The sequence below is a fragment of the Juglans regia genome, chromosome 14 (genome assembly GCF_001411555.2).
Source record: "Juglans regia cultivar Chandler chromosome 14, Walnut 2.0, whole genome shotgun sequence".
Lineage (NCBI taxonomy): Eukaryota > Viridiplantae > Streptophyta > Magnoliopsida > Fagales > Juglandaceae > Juglans > Juglans regia.
In genome coordinates this window covers 12,226,424-12,253,299 of record NC_049914.1, presented here as the reverse complement: position 1 = coordinate 12,253,299, position 26,876 = coordinate 12,226,424, and the positions used below count along the sequence as shown (strand labels likewise).

At 37.7% G+C, this 26,876-nt stretch overlaps 1 protein-coding gene and 1 pseudogene across 4 annotated transcripts; both read right to left on the bottom strand.

Annotated features, from left to right (window-relative positions):
* Positions 1-8,406: 8,406 nt before the first annotated feature.
* LOC108990069 lies at positions 8,407-11,378 on the bottom strand (annotated as a pseudogene).
* LOC108990099 (serine/threonine-protein kinase GRIK2) lies at positions 11,300-26,876 on the bottom strand. Of its 4 annotated transcripts, none has more exons than XM_018963948.2 (13): positions 26,365-26,876; positions 25,955-26,154; positions 25,417-25,807; positions 24,850-24,924; positions 24,707-24,751; positions 24,074-24,148; positions 23,555-23,642; positions 23,273-23,397; positions 22,460-22,555; positions 12,405-12,471; positions 12,157-12,272; positions 11,978-12,056; positions 11,300-11,797 (listed from the first exon to the last, which is right to left on the bottom strand). In XM_018963948.2, exons 3-13 carry the CDS (start codon positions 25,741-25,743, stop codon positions 11,634-11,636), a joined length of 1,257 nt encoding a protein of 418 aa, XP_018819493.1. In that variant the 5' UTR covers positions 25,744-25,807; positions 25,955-26,154; positions 26,365-26,876; the 3' UTR covers positions 11,300-11,633. The 4 variants fall into 4 exon arrangements, with proteins under 4 accessions (XP_018819493.1, XP_018819495.1, XP_035541181.1 ...); XM_018963950.2 differs by having other exon boundaries at positions 25,417-25,757; positions 26,365-26,872; XM_035685288.1 differs by having other exon boundaries at positions 25,417-25,757; positions 25,955-26,148; positions 26,365-26,872.

Genomic DNA, 26,876 nt, shown 5'->3' with positions numbered 1-26,876 from the left:
GAAACATTCCCATCCTTATGATGAGCGTTTGCTTTGCTTTGCCAAATGATATCTCTATAAGTGTGGACTTAAAGCTATGTGATTATTACTACCCACTACAAGAAAAACGAACATTTGTGACGAATTATTTGCGATAAGAATGACTATTTATGAACCAAAACAGATTTATTTTTAGCAGGAAATAATTATTTTTACAGAAAATAACTGGCCACAAATAAATAATTTTCTTGTAGTGACTATAATGGCATGGGTGGAGTGCCCGCCATGTTGATTGTGAGCACTTGTTACTCGCCCAATGCGAGATGTTGGTGCTCGCTTCATATGTCAGCACTTATGTTCACATCAAGTGTGATTTTTTCTATCAGGGTGGTTGCTTTTTTTTAAGGCACCAAAAATGGGTTGCAACACGTGATCATAACCAAGCAATAGAATGTGAGATGGAGCAGAACAGCCAGTAAACAAAAATAACTTGGTTTGCAGTGCCGTGGAGTTAGATGTGGTGACAAATTGACAAACCTTAGAATGATGCCGAAGAAGAGAAAACTAAGATTACATTGGCGATAGACGCATAGGCCCACATAGATAACATATGTGAGTTTGCGTTTGTATTCGATCAAGAATAAAGTTGTAAGCTTTTCATATTATGGAATGGAATTATAAATTTTGTACGAATTATGAAAAGTTGTAAGTTTTGACATGAATTATAATACCATCTAAATTTGTTGTCTATTTTCACAATCTTACATAAGCACGAGACCAATAATTCCTATAATATCAAATTATTATTAGTTATTATAAAAAATTTAAAACTTAAAAAAAAAAAGAATTGTAATTTATTAAATTGAAAATACAAAATCAATACCTTTGTCTCAGAAGTCCATTCAATTTCTTTAATTTTAGTTATTTTTTTCTATTATGGAATGAAAGTTTTAAATTAAATACCACTTGTTTAAACCCAGGACATAACATGTTTAAATTTAGATAAAAGTCAAACTTAAATTTTATATATGAGATGATACGGTTTTATTACATAGAAAATAAAGTACCAGTCAAGTATGTAGTATTATAGCAACGTGTCGCTATAGTTTCATGATTTGCAACAAAATCACATCCTTCAACAACAAAATTTTCTATTGCTTATGTAGACCCCTCATTCAACAAAAGTCAAAATTGCAAAAACTGAAATCTTCTTATACTTGTTTGATTCATAGGGGTGTAAATCGGTCCGGTCTGATTCGAGGGGGTGATTCATCATTTTTTCCAACCGGATCGAACCGAATACTCATAGGGATTGGTAGCTATCGGTCCAGTCTAATTATTTTGTTATTTTTTTTTTCAAATAAATTAATAAAACAATATATTTAAATTACTAAAATTAAAATTAAGTGAATTATTAATATGGATTATGTAACTAACTCATTAAAAAAATATTTAACTATAACTATATTTATGATGTTGATAGTTACTACTTACTAACTTAGACCCTTTAGTATGCATAATTATTAATAATGTCATACATTTTATATATGATTAATGAATATCAAATAATTTCATTTTACATAGATTATTCATATTTTCTTACAACTTATGTATTTAAAAAATAATTACCTAATTACTTTAATTAAGTGTAAATAGTAGAGTATGTGTGACGTATTAATTATTTACATATAATGATGTAAATTATCACATGATTTATTATTTATTATTAATTAATAGCATATATTATTTAATATTGTATATGGCCTATGATAATAAATTAGATGAAAATTACATTATTAACTTATATAATTACTATATAAAAATAATATATTAAATTATTAAAAATAATTTTAAAAACAATATATATGGGTTCGGTCTGGTCCAATCTGGTCTAAAATTTGTAGACCTTGGGACTGGACCAAATTTCATCGGTCCACATATTTTTGGACTGAGACCGACAGATCTAGAATTCCGTTTGGTTCAGTCCGAACTGAAAATTTTGGTCCAATCGATTTTATCAGTCTAGATTGAATTATGTACAGCCCTATGTATGAATTAGAGTTTCCATTAAAATAGAAATTTAAAAATATATTAGTTAAAATTAAGAAGGGTCTAAATGTAAAAATAAATTATGAAAAAATAAAAATAGCTTCCATTTATATCTGTTAGTATCAAGTCAAGGTTAAAAAGTTCATGTTCATTTGTTATATTTATTGCATTCTACATCTGTACTATTCTAAATTAAATGTTCCATAACTCCTTTTTAGTTGATATTTTATTCAAATCTCAATCATGCATAGAGAAAATCTAAATTAAATTATGTTGAAAAGAATGCAAAATATTATACAATACAAGTATAAAATATATAAAGTTATCATAACAAAAAAAATAATAATAATAACTGAGAATAAATGACAAACATATACATTAAATACCTTTAGGTAGGTCGTTGAGGATTCTATTATATACATTATTTTTTTTACAGTAACGACCATCGTAGTCTTTTTTGTGGTAAGAATTTTTAACCCTTCTCTACTTTTAACTATAGAGTTGACAACATATAGTTAACCATAACTAAAGCCTGGTTTATTTTCAAATCAGATAAACACCATTATTTTCAAACTTTAAAAATTAAACAAACAAAACTTAACAGTGCAATCAATGAAGCATATCTAGAATTCATTTTCCTCAAACCCCAATCTACTGACACAGTGATTGATATATCCACAGAAAATTATATGCCAAGAAATATGCAAACATTTTGGAAGACATTTAATTGAGTTATTTCATCAAACAGGTTGTGCTCATGTTATGTATGTGTAGATGAGCCGGGTTTTTATATATGTAATCAGCCGAGTTCATTATGAGTTATAAGTCTAGTTTAGCCCTTTAACTATGTTGGGTTTTTGTTTATATTTGTTGTTATGTTATTTATTTCTTGTGAAGTATCTCTGTATCTGATTTAGTAGAGTTGGTGGCATAATAATAGGTTGTGGTCCAGGTGTTTTGGGGTATTGTTACTAGCGTCCTGATTGTTCGATCTAGTATTTACTTCTTCTTGTATTTATATTGAAATGTTGAATGATAATATGCATCAGATCAGTAATTCTGAATTATTGTTAGAGGTCTAGTTTCCTCGAATTAACCAAATTATCATTGTTTCTTATTTATAAGAAAAACGGTGCTTGTAATAATGGTATCAAGAATAGGTCGTTCCACATGGCTGAAGACACACATTACTCTCAATTGGCAGAAGCTCTTGCTGCTATTAAAGGGGCTCATGAGGCTCAACAACAAAATCAAGAATCATTACAACGAGTAGTAAATAGTCAGGTGCAGCAAATGCAAACTATGGCTTCTAATGTTGATACTCCGGTCCATATAGCTGGCAAACAACATGATGAACTAGCCAACATTTCAGCTATAGGGGTTACTAACCCCTTGTTTGAGGAATGCAGTAACATTCAAACAAGAGCTATTCGCCTAGACATTCCACAGTTTGACAAAGGTGACGTCGAGGGTTTGATTTAGCATGTAAACTAATTTTTCAACTACCACAACACTAACCCCCATCATCACATTTTGTTGGCTTCCTTCTATATGGAGGGTAAAGCACTAACATGGTTTCAAGAATTGGAAGTTACGAGTGGACTAATCAGCTATGATGGGTTTTTTCATGCACTTCTTTCTAGATTTGGGCCTTCTCCTTATGAGGACCCTACGGAGACTCTCATTAGACTTCGACAAAATGGCATGGTGGAAGCTTACAAATGTGAATTTGAAGTCTTTTCTGATCAACTTCGAGGATTGACAGAGTTGTATAAATTCAGCTGATTCCTTAGTGGTCTTCTGGAGGATATTCGATTTATGATAAAAATGTTGAATTCTTAATCTCTAACTGATGCGTTTGGATTGGCAAAAACTTGGGCCTGGTCCTGTATGTCTAACACTCAGACCGCCACCCAAAAGGGAGAAAAAGACAATTATTCACATTCAACAACTTTCACCTACGCATAGAAGTTTAAAAAAATTTGAAAAATCAATTAAACAGGACCGGACTGAATTGGTGGGTTTGGCCTGTTGTGGTATCTAACCGGTCCTAAACCAGTATGGTACATGTTTTCATATTTTAAAAACCGGTTTAAACCGAACCGGAGCCATATATATTTATGATTTTTTTATATTATATTATATATATATTATATGCTAAATTGCTAAATCATATAACATGAAATTCTAATCTTATTATTCAAGTCTATTAATCTTATAACATAAAATTAATATAACATAAAATTTTAATCTTAAACATAAACATTAATATTAAGTTATTAATATAAACTTAATTTTGATATATATATATATATATATCAATGATAGATATATTTTTGGCATTATAAATTATAAAATATATATATTCTTTTTGCAAATACGTTTTTACACATTTGATCATATATACTCGTATTAAAGTCTAAAACGTATATAGATTATAATTAAATTCAATATTATACAAGTATATGTTAATTATTATAAAATAATGTACTTATTCTATAATATAAATAGAATAATAGTTTAGTATATGTAAATATCATATTATTACTAACATAGATAATTCGTAAAACTAGACCAAACCAAAACTGAAAAACTAGAAGTTTTTGTTTTGGTAGTGAATCGGTCTAATATCGGTTCTTAAATTTTAAAAACCGGTGTATACCAATTCAGTTCTAAAAAATGTGTAAAATTGGACCGGTTACACCCTCTACACAGACGAAAGAGCGATAGGAACAAGGCTTGTGTTACAATTGCGATGAGAAGTGGAACCCCGGTCATAAATGCAAATTAGCTCACCTTTTCATCATGGAGTGTGAAGATAACAGTGAAGATGATGAGGTACAAACCGTAACTCAAGTTTAGAAGAGAGAAGGAAACAAAACGGAACCTGCGCTCGAAGTGGTTGAAGTGGAACTAGGAATTTCTATTCATTCTCTCTCGGGAACACCTAGTCCAAAAACCATGCGTCTGTTTAGTAAAATCCAAGGGAGTATAGTAGTTATTTTGCTAGACACTGGTAGCACACACAACTTTATGGATCTCTCTGTTCTCACTAAGACTCAACTACAAGTTCAACCTATTGGAGGCTTGTTTGTGAAGGTAGCTAATGGGGACTCTCTTATCAGTATCGGGAAGTGTAGTGATATGCATCTAAAAATGTAGGGAAATATTTATTTTACAGAATTCTATGTTTTTAATTTAGGAGGCTACGATATTGTGCGTGGAGTACACTGGCTTCAAACTCTCGAACTAATATTATGGGATCTGTCCAAGCTTCAAATGGGACTTGTTTTTATGGGAACAACAGGTGTTGCAAGGTATGACTCTGACTAATATGTCATTGATTGATGGTGATAGGTTTGGTAGAGCTATTAAAAATGATAAGAGGGATTTAGTTATTCAACTGCTTTCCTCTCCTAATCCTACTCTTTTTTCCATGCAACTAGAACCTTCCTTATAAAAACTTTATCAGGAATATCAGTGTGTTTTTTAGGAACCAAAGGGATTGCCTCCACCACGAGCCCATGGCCACCACATCAACCTTCAACCAAATACCCAACCAACCAGTGTAGGACCCTACTGCTATCCCTATTTTCAAAAACATTAAAATATAAAACATTGTCAAGCATATGCTTTCTAATAGCATTATTTGACCTAGCCATAACCCATTTTCTCCACCTGTTTTACTTGTTCACAAGCAAGATGGCAACTGGAGACTTTGCATTGATTATAGAGCTCTAAATTGAGAGACCATCAAGGCCAATTTTCCCATACCAATTGCTGATAAACTATTGGATGAGCTCTTCGAAGCTACCATTTTCAGCAAGCTCGACCACAGATCTGGGTATCACCAAAAAAGAGCACGCCCTAATGATATCCCAAAAACTGTCTTTCGCAACCATGAAGGTCATTTTGAATTTTTAGTAATGCCCTTTGAGCTTACTAATACTCCAGCCACCTTCTAAGGTTTAATGAATGACATTTTCAAGCCTCATTTAAGAAAATTTATACTAATTTTCTTTGATGACATCATTGTTTACAATAAAACCTTGGACGACCATGTTCATTACTTGCAAATTGTCTTAATTCTAAAACAACATAGGCTTTATGAAAATGTCTAAATGTTGTTTTGGATGTTCTGAGATAGAATACCTAAGTCATTTTATATATAAGGATGGAGTACAAGCGATCCTTTAAAAATGGAATCCATGCTCAAATGGCCCTTACCTACCGGCCTAAAATCTCCTAGAGGATATTTGGGTCTCACAGGATACTACCGAAAGTTCATCAAGGGATATGGACTTATAGTTGTAGCTCTAACTACCCTCCTTAAAAAGAATGCATTCCATTGGACATAATAAGTAAAAGAAGCCTTCAACTCCCTTAAAATGGAAATCACTAACCCTTTTGTTTTGGCTCTACCAAACTTCTCTAAATCTTTCATTATTGTGTGTGATGCTTTAGGGAGTGGCATATGGGTTGTTTTAATGCAATAGGACAGGTCGTTGGTTTATATGATCCATGCATTAAGGGGAAGAACCTACAACTCTACCTATGAAAAGTAACTTGTGGCCTTGGTGCTAGCAGTGAAGAAATGGAGGGAATATTTATTGGGACAGGCCTTTAAAGTGCAAACAGATCAACAGACTCTCAAAAATGTTTTGGAGCAGAAATTTGGGACACCCATGCAACAAAAATGGGTTACCAAAATTATTTGGTTATTACTTATGACTTACAAGTGTAGTACTGAAAGGAAAAAAAGAACCGGATTGTTGATGTCTTAACCAAAAAATATAATGATCAAATAAATGGATAATTTGAAAATGAGGTAATAATTTTGGGGAGCAATATGTAGTTTACCTCTTCTTTATTAACAGTGTGATCATTTATCAAATAATCTAAATTAATCTTTTGACACCCATATCTTGTCATTTGAGGTATTGAATTTCAGCTCCAATTCTTGAACAAGATTTTAGTTATTTATGTAAAAATAAATAAGAAAAAAGGTTTTGAACTTTTGTGTATTGGGAACTTTCCTTGTCTCTGAGTTCTACTAGCTACTATTCAAACTTCAAATATACAAAATTAACTTAAAAAAATATATCAGAAATAAAATAATTTATTAAAACTATGTCCAATTCTAAGAAGAATCATAATCTTCCTTCTATTACATTTAGTTTAGCTTCCTCAAAATACTCTAATGTAATATTAAAGATGGGACGATTTGTAATTACTACCAAAATGTTGAAAGGGTGATATATTTACAAACAGTAGTTAGTTATATGGTTCATACATCAATAGTGTAGAGTCGATGGTTCCATAAGCTACCTATCTCAAATAGTTGTAGAGTCAATGGGTTCATAAGCTCTCTAACTCATGTGGTTACTCGTGAACTTTCCTTCTCGTTGGGAAAGAAAGAAGGGAAACAAGGTGGATACCAAAGAAGGAACTGCTAACAATGGTTTTTGTTAAAACCTGATTTTTCATACAATGGGTTGAAAGTCAAGCTTCTTGAGATGCCAATCATGCATGAAATTTAGAGGATTAATAAATGTTATTGATTTAGGTTAAATGGAATTAGTAGCTCGAGTAGTGTCTGTGTCTCCAAACCTTTCTTAATGGCAATCAGATTAATCCACTGTTTCTTCTAGAATTTATGGTAGACTTAAGCAATGTAGTGTATTTTGTATGAATTTAGTAGCCATGCAATTGTTCATGTGAGGCTTGTATTTTGATCTTTCAAGCATGTTGTGGCAAAATTCATTTTAGAATTTGAGCATGTTGTTTCATAGGAGTTAGGATGAAGTTGTAACAGATTGGCTTGTATCTGCGAATGTTTGTGGTTTGAATCAGTGAAAAGGTCAAGGCAACTCCATCATCAAATTTTAAGTAATGTAATTCTCGTTTCATTATTTTTTCAAAAGGACCCACATAAAATAAGTAATGTTTGTGGCTTGTATTATATTCTAACATGACATGTCAGTCTGATTGAGTTCGAAGAAAACCAATCTGTAATATTTCTTTCTTTATGCCAGGTTAATAATCATTTCACTAAATGTAATATTTTCTGAATTTTAAGGTTTATTTACATTGTCTTATGATATTTTCAAGTGGTTTTGATGTGTTGTACAGTGGAGGAAAAGCTATATTGGTGCTAAAAGTATGCACACTAGAGGAAACAAGAAAATGAGACTACTTAGATTAGAATCTTGAATTTTGGAATATTGGATTCTGGAATGAATATTATGAGACTACTTAGGTCGTAATAAGCTGCTTTGTAATGTTGTATCCAATTGGAATGAATATTATGACTCAATATTTTACTAGATGACTGAATTTAAAGATGATTATTTGATGGCAATGTAAATGGTTTTGCGTTTAGTTGTGGAGGGATTTTTGTGTATATAATCGTTGTGGATTGTGTTCAAGTTTATGTGTATAGACGGTTTTGTGTCCATTAGGAACAACTCCTTGCTTTAACGTATCCTCAAATAGTAAAATTGCTTTGCAGCCAATTCCACGTTGTGCAAACCCATTAATAAAAGCGATCCAAGCTGTCCAAGCTACCACATTGGGTGAAGAGATGCCACTAAATGATTTAAATGGTGTTTTGATCAGGTGGGCATGAAATAATTGTCCTAGTTGAAGAGATCCAAGGCATGTACAAGCATGAAATAGATTAGAGAATGTCGATCTAGTAGAGTATATTGATAATCTGTGCATGGTCACATATAGTTTGAAAGGAAAACTCTAAATGCAAGCGAGTTTCTGGACCCCTTGTGCACCCCTAGTCTATCTGGCATGCCACACGCAAAAGGAAACGGTGCATTTTGATCTTACAGAATGAAGAGTTGGCCAGTTGGGGGACGAGCGGGAGAGGAAAATAGGAGGGGAAATTTCATGACCAGTCCGAGAGATGAAAAAGGATGAGAATCTCCCTAATGGTTGCTCGGCACCCATTGACCAGTCCGAGAACTCTAAATCCTAGAAATCAAAATCCATTTAAATTGAAGCATTCTCAGAGAGAATCATCAATTTGAAGTTGAAAATTAGGATTTTGTTGTTTAGGGGCCATATGCTTTGAGCTAGTTAAACCCTAACTGCAATGCAATGTAACTCAAACTTGTGCTTTGGGATGAGCAAAAGAGAATATTTGGAGCGAAGTTGTTGTAAGATAGGGAATTAAGCAGTGAATTTGAGAAACTCGAAATCCTATCAGTACATCGGAGCGGCAAATTTGAAGCAAAATCCAGGAAAGTGTGCTCAAAATGCAAACCCACTAGATTTTCCAAGGTTGGAGAGAGAGAGAGAGAGAGATGAGAATAGATGTAGCTCGCAGAGGAGATTAGCTAATATTTCACGTTAAAGATTAAATACTCATGATGCAAAAATCTGAGTATAATTTCTTTTTCTTGAATACTTGCTATGCAAAAATCTGATTTGGAGATCAAAATGTGATTTGGAGAAGATGAATAGGTTCACCAAAATCTGGTAGAATTTCTTTCTTTCCATCCTCTGTCTTTTTCTTCTTCTTTTGTTTTTTTTATTTATTTTTAATATAATATAATTATTGATGTCAGAGGGTGCGCAAGGGATGCGCCAATTCGTCTGTACGTAAAAGCACCGAGTTTGAAAGCCTCTTCATGGTGATGATTTTGAATATAACCCGACATCATTAAATTCCATGTCACTGAATTTCTTTCCCCTTTGGTTTCTTCAAACAGCCCCAAAGCTTTATCAAGTTCACCCTTCCTGAAATACATTGAAATCATAGTATTCAAAGAAATTATAGTTTTTTGGGTCATTCTACTAAAAATCATCTTTGATTCCTTGACTTGACCGCTCATTCCATAACCTTTCGTCATCAAATTACATGAGATTGGATTCATTTCAAGCAGTCCATTAAAAATCAGTTCAGCATCTTTAATCCTACCCATCAATATAAGTCCCCCAATAAGTGAATTGGAAGCATTTAAACAAGGATTTCCCATTCTATCATACACCATCTTGGCATCCTCAACAGCCTTGCAATCACAATACAATTCAATCAATGCACCACCAATCGAGTGATCAAACTCAAATCCATATTTTATCAAAAGTCTGTGGACAATCCTCCCTCCGATTAGGCTACCCAATCTCCCACAAGCCCTTAAAACGCAATCCAAAGTAAACTCATTTGGCATTACCTCACAACTCCTTCTCATCCTCCTAAACAACTATCCATCCTCACCCCTCACAAATCCGGAAATCAATGTAGTCCATGCCACAACATCTCGGGATGGCATATTTTTAAAAACTTCCATAGCTTCACCCATTAAGTTACATTGCACGTACCCTACAAGCATCAAACTCCATAGCAAGTCATTTTCATCATGAAACTCGTCAAACACCCTCTTAGCTCCTTCAATCTTAGTACAACTAGCGTAGAAGTACAACAATGAGCTACCCACAAACTCAAATCTTTCAAACCTAGATTTCAAAACCAAAAAATGAAGCTCTTTTCCCTCGTACACCAAACTCGAACGCACGCACACACTTAGTATAGAGGAAAAAGTAGTCTCATTTATTTCCAGAGGTGCTGGGCAGAGGGAGGGTTGGGGGAGAGAATGGGAGACACAAGGGTACGGGGAGAGGATGGTCCAGAGGCGGGGATGGAGGTGGGGGAGAGGATAGGCGAGACGAGGGGGTGGGTGGAGGGAGAGTGCAGATGGAAGGAACGCGAGGGATGGGAGAGGTCTGTTGGGAAGATTCAAATGGGTGGAATCTAAGAGAAGCGTGAGTTTTGTTGCAGGGAGAAATTGGTAATTTTGCTAGGGTGTAATGGCTACTGCCAAATAGTGGCTTCTCCCAAGAATTTCTCAAACCTAAAAGATGGTCAAGTCCAGTTTCCCACCCAAAAATCACACACAGAGTAAACAAAAGTCCATGCTGGATGCAATTAGCAAACCCTAGGCTATCCAATATTTTCATCATTTGGGCAGAGGGTCATTACCCAATGAGAAATGATGATACCGTCCCTTTTTCATCCTCCCAACATCCCATCACATGATATTGAAATTTAAAGATTGAAGACTATTTGTTATATTCCACTTAGAGGCAAATGAAATCATTTGATGCCACATCTTGAGAAGATGATAAAAATGATGATGAATAAAATTTCTTACCTGAATACTCACCCTACCTAAACAGGATCATGAGAAGAGTGGCTTGGAAGTGATCGACCCTCAAGAATGCAATGCACGTAAGCCAAACTTAACAATGGGAAGGGATGGAAGGCAAAGCACAAAGGGAACAAATTACTGTTTCTCAATCAGATAACAATGTCTAGATTCAGGACTGGCACAATACATGCTTCTCTTTTAAATCATGATAAAATCCCCAACTCCACCAAGTACTGAATCTCTACAGTATCATTTCCAACCCAATAATCCTAATCACCAACTCACTTCTTGGACATATATTTCAATGCACTTCAAAAAGGTTGGTTTCCGGAATTCAGTGTCCTGATTTACCTCCATGCAAATCAGATTGCTGCGTCAAAAAAACAAACAAACAAAAAGGGGAAAAAACTTACTTTTCTACTATACATAACGTGAGAAAACAATTTAGTCGGTAGGAGTTATTTGAGTATCATCATTGCTCCCATCAGATTCTTCCCTCTGCAGGCTCTTTCGCTTGCACCAACATAAATGCTGAGGAATTGGCCCATCTTCCCCAATAACCCAGGTGTGCTCCGCAACAGCCTCCAATGTCAATCTCATGTTTGGTTCTGCAAAATAAAATGTTTTAAGCTGAATTGCAGAGGCCCCAAGAAGACACCAGACCATGCACATAGACACCGACACACATGAGAAGACAACGAATATATAGGAAATCGTATGATGAAATCCAGGAACTATTAAGGCATCATGGTTGGGAGAAAAAACAAATTGTTGGTGAGGACACGAACCTTTGCAAAGAAGTCCTTCCAGCAAGTTCTTCAGCCGGGGGTTCATGGCATCGGGGAGAACCAAGGGGCTATTAACAATCTGGAGAAGTAAAGACCAATAGACAATTCTACTGAACATAAGGCCTAGGGAGCAGAAAACCAGAGTAAGTAACAAGAAATATAGATGTGGATTTGTGCACCTTCTCATAAGTATCCTGCAGTGTCTCCCCAAGAAATGGATAATGTCCCAGAATCATACAGTACAAAGTTACTCCCACAGCCCACGTGTCTGCAGCTTTGCCATGATAGGTTAGACCTGTTAATTGAGCCGGGGGGGCGGGGGCGGGGGAGGGGGGAACGAAAGACATGGTAAATACATAAATACATCCCGTCCATTAACTCCAGTGTCACTTAAAAGTGTATTTCTAGCATGAGAGAGAACCCTAACCAAGACAGCACTCAGGGGCAGTGAAAACAGGAGTCCCAGGGGACCGACGAAGCTCATCATTGTCATCCTATAAATGAAATCAACACGAAAAGGAGTGAGAAATATTGTTAGTTCCTTATGTAACCAACATAGTATACTACCAGAAATGATGTGGTTTGGACTATAACGCAGCTGCTTCTGTTGCTAAAAGGATGTCAAATGCTAATTTTTTTGAGGTCACAAAGTAAAACTACTACTCAATAAAGAGCAATAACAGCAACTCTGGCTCCCCAAAGGAGCTAAATATGAAAGAGTATGACTAAATTTATAAATACAGCACGACAACACTGTTCCCACAACATCATTTTAAGCAGAAGTTTCAGAAGCAATTTTATGATGAGTAATAGGTCAAGTACATAGGAAGTATACGAAAGCGAACAACTTTAGCAAAGGTCAAACACTTTATACACTATCTTGACGTGGACAAGCCATCTTCAGCATCAACCCAAAAGAACAGCATAAGCAACCACTGTCAAATACTTTCAATAAATTGAACACAATTGGGCTCAAATCAATCCAAACAAAGCTTAAATCCCAACAAATTGGGCTCAACTGAGCTGAAATTCATCTTTAATAATCAAGTTATATTCTTATGAATTCTATCCAAATCTTCTCTCGTCTCAACTTAATATTTTCCACTTTAGTTGGATCAAGTCTTTTTTTACATAAATGCAGACAGTCTTCACAGCAGAAAGCAAACCATCTCAAGTAACTTTCCCTCATGTCCCTCAATTAATGTCACTCCCGTATTAATTGATGTCACTCCCCATATTTTATTTTCATTCCTCATCCTATCTTTGCTCATGTAACCATTTCTCCGACATAAACCCCTAGGGGTTGGCTCAAGTGATAAAGACCTTGGGCTTGGAGGTATGCTCCCCCCGTGTGGCACCCCATATGATAAAAATAATGATAGGTGGTGTATGGGATCCCACATTGCTTGGGAAGGAGAAGTTCTTGCTTTTTATAAGGTTCTAATGGGGCTCCAATTGTATCATTGACTAGTCATTTTGGAGTATAGACTATGTGGTTTAAGCCTTCCATTGGGACGCTACACCCCAGGTCTAAGATTCAAATCCCTTGGGTGCAAACAATCTCTAGGAGCCATTGAACTGGGGGATTTTTCCCTTGAATTATCCGAAGTGCACTTGCAGGAATATCCTTGACAAGGGCTTGTGCAGCCTCGGGATTAGTCAGGACGCTGTTCCTGGACACCCAATGCCAATCCAAAAAAAAACCCATTTCTCCGACATAACATCCATCTCAAAGCTACTTCCATGTAATTGATACTTCACCCAAAATATTTGTTTGGCAAAATCATGACACACAGCAGTTGAGAACCCGCAGTCCTTGGTAGCGACAATCACATTCCATTACCTTCAATTGATTTCTTTTTTTTTGATAAGTAATCAAATATATTGTATTCATAGAACTAGGCAAGGCCCAAGTACACAGGAAGTATACATGAAAAAACGCCTAGCTAGAGGTTACAATAGAAATGATAAGATCATGGACATTAGATCCGTTACAAACTATAGCCCCCGCCCATAGGAACAATGACTTAAAAAAGAAAGCTTTAAGCTCAGCCAAAGTTCTCTCATGATCTTCAAAACATCTAGCATTTCTCTCATTCCAAATACACCAACACATGCATATTGGTATCAATCTCCAAATTGCCGCTACCTGAGAGTCACCATGAAGGCCTCTCCAACTTGCTAGAAAGTTCACCAATCTACAAGGCATAACCCAAGACAGACCAAGTCTTGAGAATACATCATCCCACATAGCCTCGACCACCTCGCAGTGTAGAAGCAGGTGATCAACTGACTCCCCATGCTTTTTACACATACAACACCAATCTAAGACAACAACCCGACGTTTCCTCAAATTATCTGTAGTGAGGATCTTGTCCAAAGAAGCTGTCCAGACAAAGAAAGCTGCTTTTGAAGGAGCTTTCGTCTTCCATATGCTCTTCCATGGAAACATAGATAGACCGGGATTCGTGAGCTTCTGGTAAAAAGAACTAACAGAGAAAATACCTTTCTTAGAAAGATTCCAAAGCAACTTGTCTTCGGAACCCCCTGAAAAACTTGCTGAATATAGAGCCACAAAGAACTCTGAAAAAGACTCTAGTTCCCAATCATGAGCTGCCCTAATGAAATCCACATTCCATTGAGGGGCACCATTTGAAAAAACCAAGATATCAGCAATCGAAGCCTCCTTAACTCTGGCAAGAGCAAAGATGGCAGGGAAGGTATCTCGTAAACAATGGTTGCCACACCATTTATCAAGCCAAAAACGAACACGCAAACCATCACCTACCACGAAATGCTCGTGACCCCGGAAGGTCCCCCAACGGCTTCTAATGTTTTTCCACAAACCCACTCCGTGAGGACCACGTACCTCATTCGAGCACCAGCCTCCCCAAGCTTCTCCAAACTGAGAATCTATAACGGACTTCCAAAGAGCCTCCCTTTCATTTTGATACCTCCACAACCACTTACCCAAGAGAGCTTGATTGAAATTCATCAAGTGTCGAATCCCCAACCCTCCCCCCGAAATTGGGGTACAAATAGTAGACCAATTAACCAGATGGAATTTGAACTCTTCCCCCAAGCCACTCCATAAGAAATCCCTTTGTAACTTCTCAATGCGATTAGCCACCTTTACAGAAAGCGGGAACAAAGACAAGAAGTAGGTGGGTAAGTTAGAAAGAGTACTTTTAATCAAAGTCAACCTACCACCTTTCGATAAGTAAAGTCTCTTCCAAGCAGCCAATCTGCACTCCACCCTTTCAACTACATCGTTCCAAATCCTTTCAGATTTAAAAGGAGCACCCAACGGTAAACCAAGATACTTCAAAGGAAGTGAAGATATCTTACATCCCAAGGTGGAAGCTAGAATCTCCACATCAGGGGCAGCCCCCACTGGCACTATTTCCGACTTTGCAAGATTAATGCTCAATCCTGACACAGCAGCAAAGCAAAGAAGAAGCACCCTCAAGTCTTGGATTTGTCCAAGATGTGCACCACAAAAGATGAGCGTGTCATCAGCAAATAATAAATGAGAAATGTGGAGATTGCCATTCCCCACCGAGAAACCATGGAGCAACCCACCATCCACCAGACCCTCAATCATCTTGCTGAGCGCTTCCATGACAAAAAGGAAGAGGAGAGGAGAAAGCGGATCTCCCTGTCTCAGGCCACGGGAGGAGTTGAAGAAACCCACCGGCGAGCCATTAACCAAAACAGAGAAACGAGCTGAAGAGATACAAAATTCTACCCATTTCTGCCATTTCCCCCCAAAACCACATCTTTCAAGAATGTAGAGGAAATTCCAATTTACATGGTTGTATGCTTTCTCCATGTCTAACTTGCATAGCAGCCCAGGTTCTCTAGACTTCAAACGACCATCCAAGACTTCATTTGCAATAAGAATCGAGTCAAAAATTTGTCTTCCTTTGACAAACGCATTTTGCGGTTTTGAAATAAGTCTTTCCACCACCGAGCTTAGTCTTTTAGCTAACACTTTGGATATAATCTTATACATTCCATTCACAAGACTAATGGGGCGAAAGTCTCTCACGTCCGTAGGCCCCACTTTTTTAGGAATGAGGGCTAAAAATGTGGCATTGATACTCTTTTCAAATCTAGCATTAGAATGAAAATAAAAAAAAACTTGCATAAAATCCTCCTTGACCACCTCCCAACAAACTTGAAAGAAACCCAAAGTAAAGCCATCCGGACCAGGAGCCTTATCACTTGCCAGACCTCTGATAACACTACCCACTTCCTCTTCTGTAAAAGGCCTTTCTAGCCATCCTGCACACTGCTGGTCTAATGTGGAAAAAGACAAACCATCCACTCTCGGTCTCCAAACATGTTCTTCAGATAATAAATTATGATAGTAATGTTCAATATGGTTTTTGATAACCGTCTGATCCGAACAAGCTACCCCATCTATCATCAGTGTATCAATAGCATTGTTCCTCCTGTGAGAGTTAGCCATCTTATGGAAGAATTTCGTGCATCTATCCCCTTCCTTAAGCCATAGAACCCTTGATTTTTGCCTCCAAGAAATCTCCTCCATCAAAGTAACCCTTTCAAGATCAGCTACTACCTGGCTTTTACGAAATTTCTCAGATTCAGAGAGGATTCTAACCTCCTCCTCACCTTCCAGACCCTGTAATTCCTCAATAAGAGAGCGTTTCTGCTGAAATACGTTGCCAAAAACTTGCTCATTCCACTGCTTCAAGTCTTGTTTCAATGCTTTCAATTTTTTTGCCATAATAAAGCTTGGAGAGCCTTGGAAACTATAGGAAGACCACCATTGTCTGACCCTGTCTACAAAGCCATCAGATTTAAGCCACATATGTTCAAATTTGAAATACCTTCTACCCCCTTGGATGCCTCCACAATCTAAAATGATGGGGATGTGATCGGAACATAAACGGGGTAGTCTTCTTTGAGCTACATCCGGGAAGTGAGACTCCCAATCGGAGGTAAATAGAAATCTATCTAACCTCGACCAAGAAGGAACATCACGGGTATTGGACCAGGTGAACAAGCCTCCTGATAGTGGAATATCCATGAGCGCCTGTTCAGAAATGAAATCAGAAAAATCCCTCATAGCAGGAGTGATGAGGGAAGCTCCCGACCTTTCGCTTGGAAAGCGCAAAGTGTTAAAGTCCCCCCCGATGCAACTTGGTAAGTCTAACCAACTAATGACCCCCGCCAGTTCTTCCCACAAAAATCTTCTCTCAGAATCAATATTAGGGCCGTAAACACCTACAAAGGCCCATTTGAAGCCGTCTTCAAGATTAACAAAGGAGCAAGTAATCGAGAAATCACCCACACCCTCTTCCACCCATTCCACCACCCTTGTATCAAACAAAATGAGGACTCCCCCAGAAGCTCCTCTAGAAGGTAAATAAGACCACCCAACATGCTGCCCTCTCCATAAGCTTCGAACTACTTGTCTTGTGATAACTTCCAACTTAGTTTCTTGTAAGCAAATAATATCCCCTTTCCATTGGCGAAGTAAATTTCTGACTTGGAGCCGCTTATTAGAATCATGCAGCCCCCTCACATTCCATGATATTATTTTTGGCTTCATGGAACAACCGTTTTACCCCTCCCCTTGCTGCACTCCCGAGTAGAACTCTTCTCACCTCCATCCTCTTTCATAGCCCAATCAAGCCTTCTGAGCTCTCTGTCCCTCTTTTTTGCTGAAGCCACAAAATGATCGGACTTGGATTGGGCGTTCACAGCCTCTACAGCCGTAAGAAGGGCCATAAATTCAGCTTCAAAATCCCCATAGGAGATTCCTACCATATGCTTAATCTCCATAGCTCTATGAATAACCCAGTCAGACACATTGGGATGAAAAGAGAAGATTGGAGTTGGTTCAACCTCCCCCTCCCTGTTATCAGAAAACAAAACCAAAGTTCCAGTATCTTCTACCAACTTCAATCCCGAAGAAACTGCCAACACCGGTATAGAATCCTCCACCAAAGGGTCAGGCATAGGGACAAAGGGTATCGGCGACATTACCTGCGCCACCACACAAGGAGGAGGACCATCCAAGAGCTCCCCGAGTTCCAACACGCTAGGCACTGGACCTTGGACAACCTCGGGAGAATCCAGAGAAGCCAACTCTTGGGAAAACACCTCTGTGGTTGCCGTGAGCCCCCCAGAGACCACAGAAGGTACCGGCGACGACTTCTGTGCCACCACAAAGGGTGGTGGCCCTTCCTCGAACTCCTCGAGTTCAAGCGATATTTGCGCAGGGCCAAGGGAGGTCTCGGGGGAAGACTTCTCTTGGGAAAACGAAGCTGAGGCCGCCGTCACTTGAGTCGACGGCGTCAGGGAGGCCAAAGGATTCTGCTTCACGGCAGAAAAATGCGAAGGAGCGGATGTACACAGCTTCGGCGAAAGGTCTGCGACCTCCTCCGACACTAACTTCGTCGCCCCAGAAACCTCCGACGAACCCACAGCCACCTCCGACGAGAGCGCATCCCTCGCCGTCGACCCCTGTCCCGCCGCCGATGGAGGAACTTGGGAAGGGGCTTCTCTGGAAGGAACCCTGCGTCTCCAGACGATCGACGGGCCCTGGACCTGCTGACCCGAAGCAATGGGCCGAGAGGCCACTGAGCAGCTAGCCTGTTCATGAGGCCCAACAGAAACTTTCTGGGTCACTGGCAAACAGGCCCGCGAGACAAACCCAACAGACTGAAATTGGGCTCCTGAAAAGAAAGCCTGCGGAAGTGGCCCATCTGCAGCCACTCCTTTGCCCTTAGGCCCAGATGCAAGAACCGGCCCAATGGAGGGGCCTTCTCCCTGGCCTGCTACAGGCAACCTCTCCCTCTGAATAGTCTCCTCTACACTGCGTTTAATCATTTCCATATTAAGAAGTAAGCCCCCCACTTGCGTCTCCATATCAGCCAAGGCATGTTGCAGAGTTGACAAATTAGGCCCCGACAAGTACCTGCCCACACACACCTCCTCACAGTGCGACGCCCTCTCCAGACTTGACCCCTTTGCAGGTTTTGACAAGGCCTCTTTGTACGAAGAGAGAGCAAGGTATCCCTGCGGTGGAGAAGGAGGCAACCATGGAAAGCTTCCTCTGTTTTTTCTACCCAGAACAGGGGAGGTTGCAGAAACCTCCTTCAGCAACCCTCCAAAGTTTCTCCAACCAGTCCCTTCCCTCCCTTTCGGGATTACTAAAAAGCCACGCCTATTCTCTTGGCCAAACTCTGATAACGAGAAAAATCTCCCATAGTAGTTACGTTGCCTCTGCAATACCAACACCTGCGAGCCATTTCTACGTGATCTGATGAACACAGAGGAGCCATCAAAAAGAACCCCTTCCTCCACCATGGCAGCCAACCATCCCAGAGAAACTTGATCAATAAAAATGTGATTCACAGCACGACAACTACTCTCAGAAATTCTCCACCACCTTGCGTTCATCTTTTTAAACTCGAAACACTTCTTTTCAATAACAACATTCCTACACGACCCCATCATAAAAAAACCACTTGAAAAGAACTGAGACTACTAAGACTAAGTTAAAAATCTACTCTGGACCAACCAGCAAAAACACTGAACCAACCAGCAGAAACAAAAAACAAACGAAGAAGAAACATTTTTCTCAAGTGTACGGAGAGAAAAACTTTCTACAAACACTCAACTTTCTACAAACACTTCAATTGATTTCTACTGCAGCAATTACCATATTTGGAACTGTAGCAACTGATCGAAGTTGTCTCTCTCAGCTAAGCCTCTCTTCTTTTAAAAGAAAAATAAGCTCTCCTTGCTGCCGCCACCCCCACTTCTCTCTTTGCAATTCATTTTGATGAAAGTTGGCTGCTTAAGCTTGACCTTGTAACACTCTGAAGTATAGGCACCAATGAGTTGGTTTATATTTCCAGTTGTGGTTTTAACCCACAGACCATGCCTACAAGTTCAGGATGCTGATTCCTCTTACTGAACTGTGATCAAATTACAAGTAACCAGCACAACTTGAACATCCAGCCCCATGACTCCTGCTTGCAACAAGTTTCCTTCCCCAAGTTGCAGTCCTCAGTTAACTCTATTATCCAGTAACCCTAGCACCCCGGTCTGTAAAATTTTCTATATTTTATTGATACATCAATATCTCCTTTCCATGACAGTAAATTTTGCTTTCGGAATTTGTTCTAGACTAGCGAGTGAACAGAACCTTTTCTTTTGTTAGAAAATATGAGTTTTATTAATGATCAATGGAAGAAGACAGGACATGGTTGAACTACAAGGGGGGCATGCAACAAATAAACCCAGTGCAAGAAAAAGGAAAGCTAGCGGTTCATAGGTTAGCAGACATCCAATAGTAAAGCAAACTAAGTAAGAAAGCTGTCGTGTCAGACTACATCAAGGAAGCCGAATCATCTTCCACAAAGTCTCACAATGCCAACTTTCAAACCACCCCCACCAACATGCTAAAAGATCTACCACATCACAGTGCAGTAGAAGATGATCCATTGATTCTCCATCCCTCTTACACATGCAACACCATTCTACTACCATGACATGACACTTTCTAAAGTTATCTAAAGTAAATATGTCATACCCCATACTGAATGATGAGTATAAGCAGTGTATGGGATTACACATTGCATGGGATGAAGAAGTTTTTGCTCTTTATAATGATTCCAATCGGACTCCAATTGTACTATTGATTAATCCTTTTGGAGTAGGGGCCCAAATAATGCTTAGAGATCCCTTGGGGAATTACAAATGGTATTAGAGTCAATCTCAACCAGAAATGTGGGACTTAAGCATACCACCTACAATGGAATGGCCCAACAAGGAAATCGAGAATTTAAGGAGGGGAGATTGTGATATCCCCCATATTGAGTGATGAATATAGGTGGTGTTTGGGTTCCCACATTGTTTGGGAGAGAGAAGTTTCAACTCTTTAAAATGATTGACTAGTTCTTTTAGAGTATGGACCCAAACATGGCTTGGGCTTACCTTGGGGAGTTCCAGTCGGCCATTCATGTAAAGAAGGCGGCGCATGTTAGGGCCTTGCTCCTCCAAATGGTCCTCCATGGAAATAAAATGTTGTCATAAGGTATTGAAGGATTAAAACGAAAGGGAGTTCACTTGAAACACCTCTCTCTTCAATATTCTCCACCACATCGTCTTCACCACCCAGTTGTAGTCGAAGATAATAAAGCCAAGGCATTTTTAGGAGGCAAAGCCAATTTGGGAAGGTATGTAGAAAAAGCTAGGTGTCATTTGGCAGGATGCACTTCACTTGTAATCTGTTATATTGTCTTCTTGTTTTTATAAGTAATATCACATTTGCTATAGTATCATGGAAAATAAATATAAGGCATCTAAATTGACCTTATCCATCAGTAATAGAAAGAAATCTTTGATAATTCTAGAAATATTGCAGATGTCAAAAGCTAAACTACATCCACGTGTTTATTGTAAAGAAGTAACAATGTGTGTGTAATGGAGGAAAGAATCATCACTGATTTCTAATGGAGTAACTATTCTTTGGCTAATACTTTCATCCATTCTCTCACAAATGAGCACAAATATTTTACCCAAAGTTCATAAAGAATAATATTCCGGACACCATAGACCTTAGAGTGCATTTGTCCACATACAAGATGTAAAACTACAGAAGAAGAGCTAAAGTGAGGTTTGGGGAGGGATGAATCACTTTTTTGTATTCTACCATCATGCAAATTAGGGCTGCAAATGGTCTTGTCCGGTCCGGTCCGGTCCGGCGATGGACCAAATATTTTTGGTCCATCATTTTTCCGGACCGGACCGGACCGAACATCCAAAGGGACCGGACCGGACCGATAGCTATTAGTCCGGTCCGGTCTAATTTTTTTTTTTTTTAAATAATTAATAAAAAAAATTTATTTAAAATACTAAATTAAATTAAGTGACTTATTAATGTAGATTATGTAACAAACTCAATAAAAAAATATTTTATATGGTCAATGATAATAAATTAGATGAAAATTATATTATTAATTTATATAATTACTATATAATTAACTAATTGATATTATATATTAGTTAATTCATAGAATATTAACAAGTGTTAATAACATATTTAAAATTTTATATTGTTAATAGTGATAGGTTAGATGAAGATATATATAAAATATTGTTAATTTATAGAATATTAACAAGTATTAATAACATATTTAAAAATTTATATTGTTAATTGTACAATTATTATATATAAAATATATATATTTTTTATTTTTCATTCAGTCCAGTCCGGAAAAACCCTGGACCGTGAACCGAACCGAAACTTTTCGGTCCTCTAAAATGTGGACCGAACCAAACCGGTCTAAGTCTCGGTCCGGTCCGGTCAGTCCGTTCGGTCCGACCGGACCGTTTATCACCCCTAATGCAAATCATCAACAAATCAATATCACAAGATAATTCACACCAATTCGTTAAGTAATCTGAATGAGTCTAAAGGTGAAGCAGTTTCATTACCTCAAACACCTGGCTGACACTGAAATCACCTATCTTAACTGTACCATTGCGAGTAACTAGCAAATTATCAGGTTTAATATCGCCATGCACAATATTCTGCATTTTAAAAGGGAACATAATCAGATTAATCATGATGCCAAAGCCAATCGATTTCACCGACGAAAGAAAAATTGTGTAAGAAAATCATATAACTTGTCTTGAATGCTCCAATTCCCCTTTTCCTTTTTTCTTCTTTAAGCTCCCCACTTTCTCATTTTTGCTCAAGTATTCCACAGTTCAAATATTGTCATGCATTCAATGCACTTAACTATCATCAAAGTGTCAAGATGTAAATTTTTGCCAAAATATTGAAGTAAACTGCGATTTTACCAAATTCATTTGTTAATATGTAAACTAATCACCCAAAGAGAATCGAGGAACTCCCATACTGATTTAGAAAATCAGAAAGAATGTTCTCACAATTTCAGAGGTGGGTTTTAAGATGGGAAAATCTACAGAAATAACAATGGATGATAGGAGCAACTTGCTCTGGCCCACTACAAAAGATAATCATGTATCATCATAAAACAATAATATCAGATCTTAGGAAAACTGGAAGATTCGGCCAGACATATTTACTTTTGGAAATAAATAATATTAGTCCAAGCAATCACTTGACTCAGGCACAAGACATTGTTAAATGGATGATATGATGAGATGAGGGAACCAAAGCCCAAGTGTATAAGATTATCAAACCAAACCAACTAATTAGCACAGTAGACATATCATCCAACGCTCAAAATCAAGGTAAAAAATAGACTTTCAAGATCATACATGAGCATGGAGATACATGAGCCCTGAAACTACATCCCGCATGTACTTTCTTGCTGTGATCTCGCCTAAGCCACCTGGTGGACCTGAACCCTCGCAAACCCATTTGCCTTCCACAAACTCAAGAACTGAACAAAACAAAAAAAATACTCTTACAATCAAGCAAAATGCTAACCAAGTTCTTCAAATGTTCATATTTTCATGAAAAGTAAATATCACAAAATAGAGAACCTTCATTTTTCAAGTGAAATTAGGGAAAGAAAAAAACAAGTGGCAAATGCATACCCATATAAAAATGATCTGTGCTTGGGTCATCAATCACCTCAATGAGATTGACTATATTAGGATGATCCAACATTTTCATAATAAGAACCTGCAAGGAAAAATATAAGTCAGGTATTCTCTAATAATTCTAACGCTTACAAAAAAAAAATCAGATCAATTTATGTAATTAGTCACTCGTTTACATGACGAAAAAAAAAACTTTTTTTAGAAAACCAAATATAACAGGGCATTATGCTCTTGTAACATGGCTTGTTAAAATTTGTTTGTTCAAGAAAAATAACTCACGACGCTAGAGATGCTATAACTAGAAATAGCATCAAGAACCTTAAGCAGTCTAAGGAATAGAAATCTAATAATAGGTATGAGAATAATGATCCTGCACAACCACAAGACATGAACAAGTAGATGGATGTGAAAGTGGTACGAAACTAGAGAATCGACCACGATGACAGCAAAACTATGCAAATTTCCTGATCCAGAATAGGATAAATCACAAAATCAAAGAAAGTGAGCAGATACCTCGCGAAGCACATCAGTCATGGCAGTCTCTGAGGGTGCAACTCGTAGCTTTAATAAATGAGACTTGTGAAATGCCTGTCATTCAAAAATTATGCTAACAAAATTTAAAAGCGAAACCTCTTTTTGATAAGAAAGAATAAAGTGTTATTAATTGAAAAGAGGCATAGCCCAAGTACAAGAGTAATGCTAGACACAAGCCCCAAATGTAACAACCTTGTACAAGCCTTTTGTAAAAATGTGGGTCCCATCAAGAAAAATTGAGTTTTTCACACTTTTTCATAGTGGGGTCCACTTTTTTATAAAGGGCTTGTGCGAGGCTTGTGCATTTGGAGCTTGTATATATCATTTCTCCAAGTACAAAGGAAGTATACACAGATTACACCTCATATTACTTTAAATAAAGAAAAGTAATTTTATAAAAAGCACTCATCTGGTATTACTCCAAACTGTTTTAAATACTTTTCCAAATTGGGATAAATACAGAAATACGAGGACAGATAGATTAGCCCAAATAAATCCAAATAGCCAAAATATTCACAGAATGCTGCCGTTTACAATAATAAGATGCACATTACTAAATTGAGACAAAAGAAGACTATGGAGAAGAAACTTATTCGAGCAAGAAAAAAAGACCTTAATTGCATAATGCTTCCCATCCACGCTGCTCCGATATAAAACCTGTTGCACATGACAGGAAAATGCTAAGGAAACAACAGGAAATGCTAAGAAGAAACTTCTTGAGAGAGGTAAAATAATGCAATTGAAATTATGCTCACCACTTTCCCATAGCTACCAGCACCAATTTTATACTCACGAACATACTCATTGACCATCTTATTGCCATTTTCATCCTGAAAATGCACTAAAAGCTTTTAAAAATAAATTTTGATAGAAGCGGAAAGTGCCAAAGTGAGGAACAGCTATTTCTGCATGTAAAACCAAATAGAGCACGAGCATGAATATGCCCACGCACATATCCATAAGCTAACCAACTTATCAAAAAAACATATATCCATAAGCTAACCAATATTAAAATAAACTAGCATCTCAATCTCGCATTTAACCCCATTATAAAATGAGAGTGATGGAGAGAGTTTCTAGCACACATGAAAGTCACAATTAATGCCATGACAATGAAAACATTAAAACCCTTCAATGACAGAATGCTGTTAAAACCTTACTGGGAAACTGTTAGAATATAGGTGAGGCCTTCTTGATGAAATACAGCTCTTTAGAAACTAGCACTTCAATGACAGCATGGGGCCCGTAATAAGAACACTTGTATAGTTGCTAAAAGTAATAGGATAAGGCTTGCATCATGCAAATTAGACTTAAATAGATACCTCTGTGCGGAAAATCTTTTGAGTTTCCTTGACAGGATGTTGCCTGCAAATCATTCCATTCTGTTCCCTGAACCTTAAAATCTCTTCAGAACGATTGGCGCGACTGTGCAACACAGCATCATCTTCACGAGCGGTATCTGTAACATCACCATTGTATGAACACTCATCATCATCTTCAATATCTTCATCCAACAACAAATCCAAGGAATGGTGATTATTGAAGCCAGAAGTTGGCCTCAGTTCTCCTTTAGGCCTTCTGCTAAAACCAAAGCCAAAGCAACCGCAGCAGCCTATCATTCTCGCAATAATCTTATTCTTACTTAACATGAGAAACTCGAACCCTGAAGTAGTTATTTTAATTATCAGCAACTGAAGGAATTTATCCCAACACCTGTATAAAAAGGCACACCCAAAAAATAACGAAATCTCATATTCCAGGACTCAATTGCAAGAAAACCTCCAGCTAGATTTTTAGTATCTTGAAACTGTTTTCACGGCAGAAATATACATCGCGCCACTTAGAAGAAAGACTGCAAACCTGTTTACAGGAGGAGGAGAAGGCTCCAAGCCCAAATCAGCTTTGCAATCCTAGCGGATGCCATTCAGCCAAATGAAAAAAAGGGCTCATATTGGGGAACCCGTTACGATTCAGAGCCAGCATCTCGGCATCTTCAATTTATAACAACAAATGCAGGCTCAAACCACACCCTCCTCCACCAACAGTACGTTGACCTTTTCCTTTTAGAAAAGGAAAATAGAATTAAGAAATCCAAACCAAAATTAAAAAAAGTAATAAAGATAATAATAAAAACACGTCAACCCAAATACTAGTCGAAAAAATAAGGGACAAAACTTGCATAGGACTTTCAGAACCAATAGGCACTGCACACAATGATAAATCAATTCAACATAAATGTAACGGAACATTATTAAGATTCAAAATCCTACCTGCTCTTCGGCAAACGTATTTTCGATGAACCTATTCCTAAAGCCTCCAAAGCCAAGTTTTCTACCAAAAGAACGAATTTTGGGAACAAAATTCAAAAGTCCAGTTAAACAAATCCTCCCCAAACTTGTCGAAGCCAAAATTACAACTTTCGGGGATCAGGATTCGAAACCCTAGATTGAACTCAAATCTATAAATCAATAGACCATATAACTGATAGTAGTAAGAACGATATTTAAAAAAAAATAAATAAATAAACTAGATTGGATCAGAAAGCAGGGAAAATTTGGGGAAGTAAACAACGGAACTCTAGATTTAGGAGGGAAAATGGGATCCAAACCCTAGGTGAGATACGGCTAGAATTCAGAGGGGGGGGATCGGGAAGAAATGGAGGTTTTGGGGGAAGATTTAAAATTTTCGAAGGGAGTTATTGGAGAATTAGGAATGTAACTGGAGATTTGCAAAGGCAAGTTCGTAGGGCACAAGAATAGCAAAACTTGAGGCGCGTCCGAGG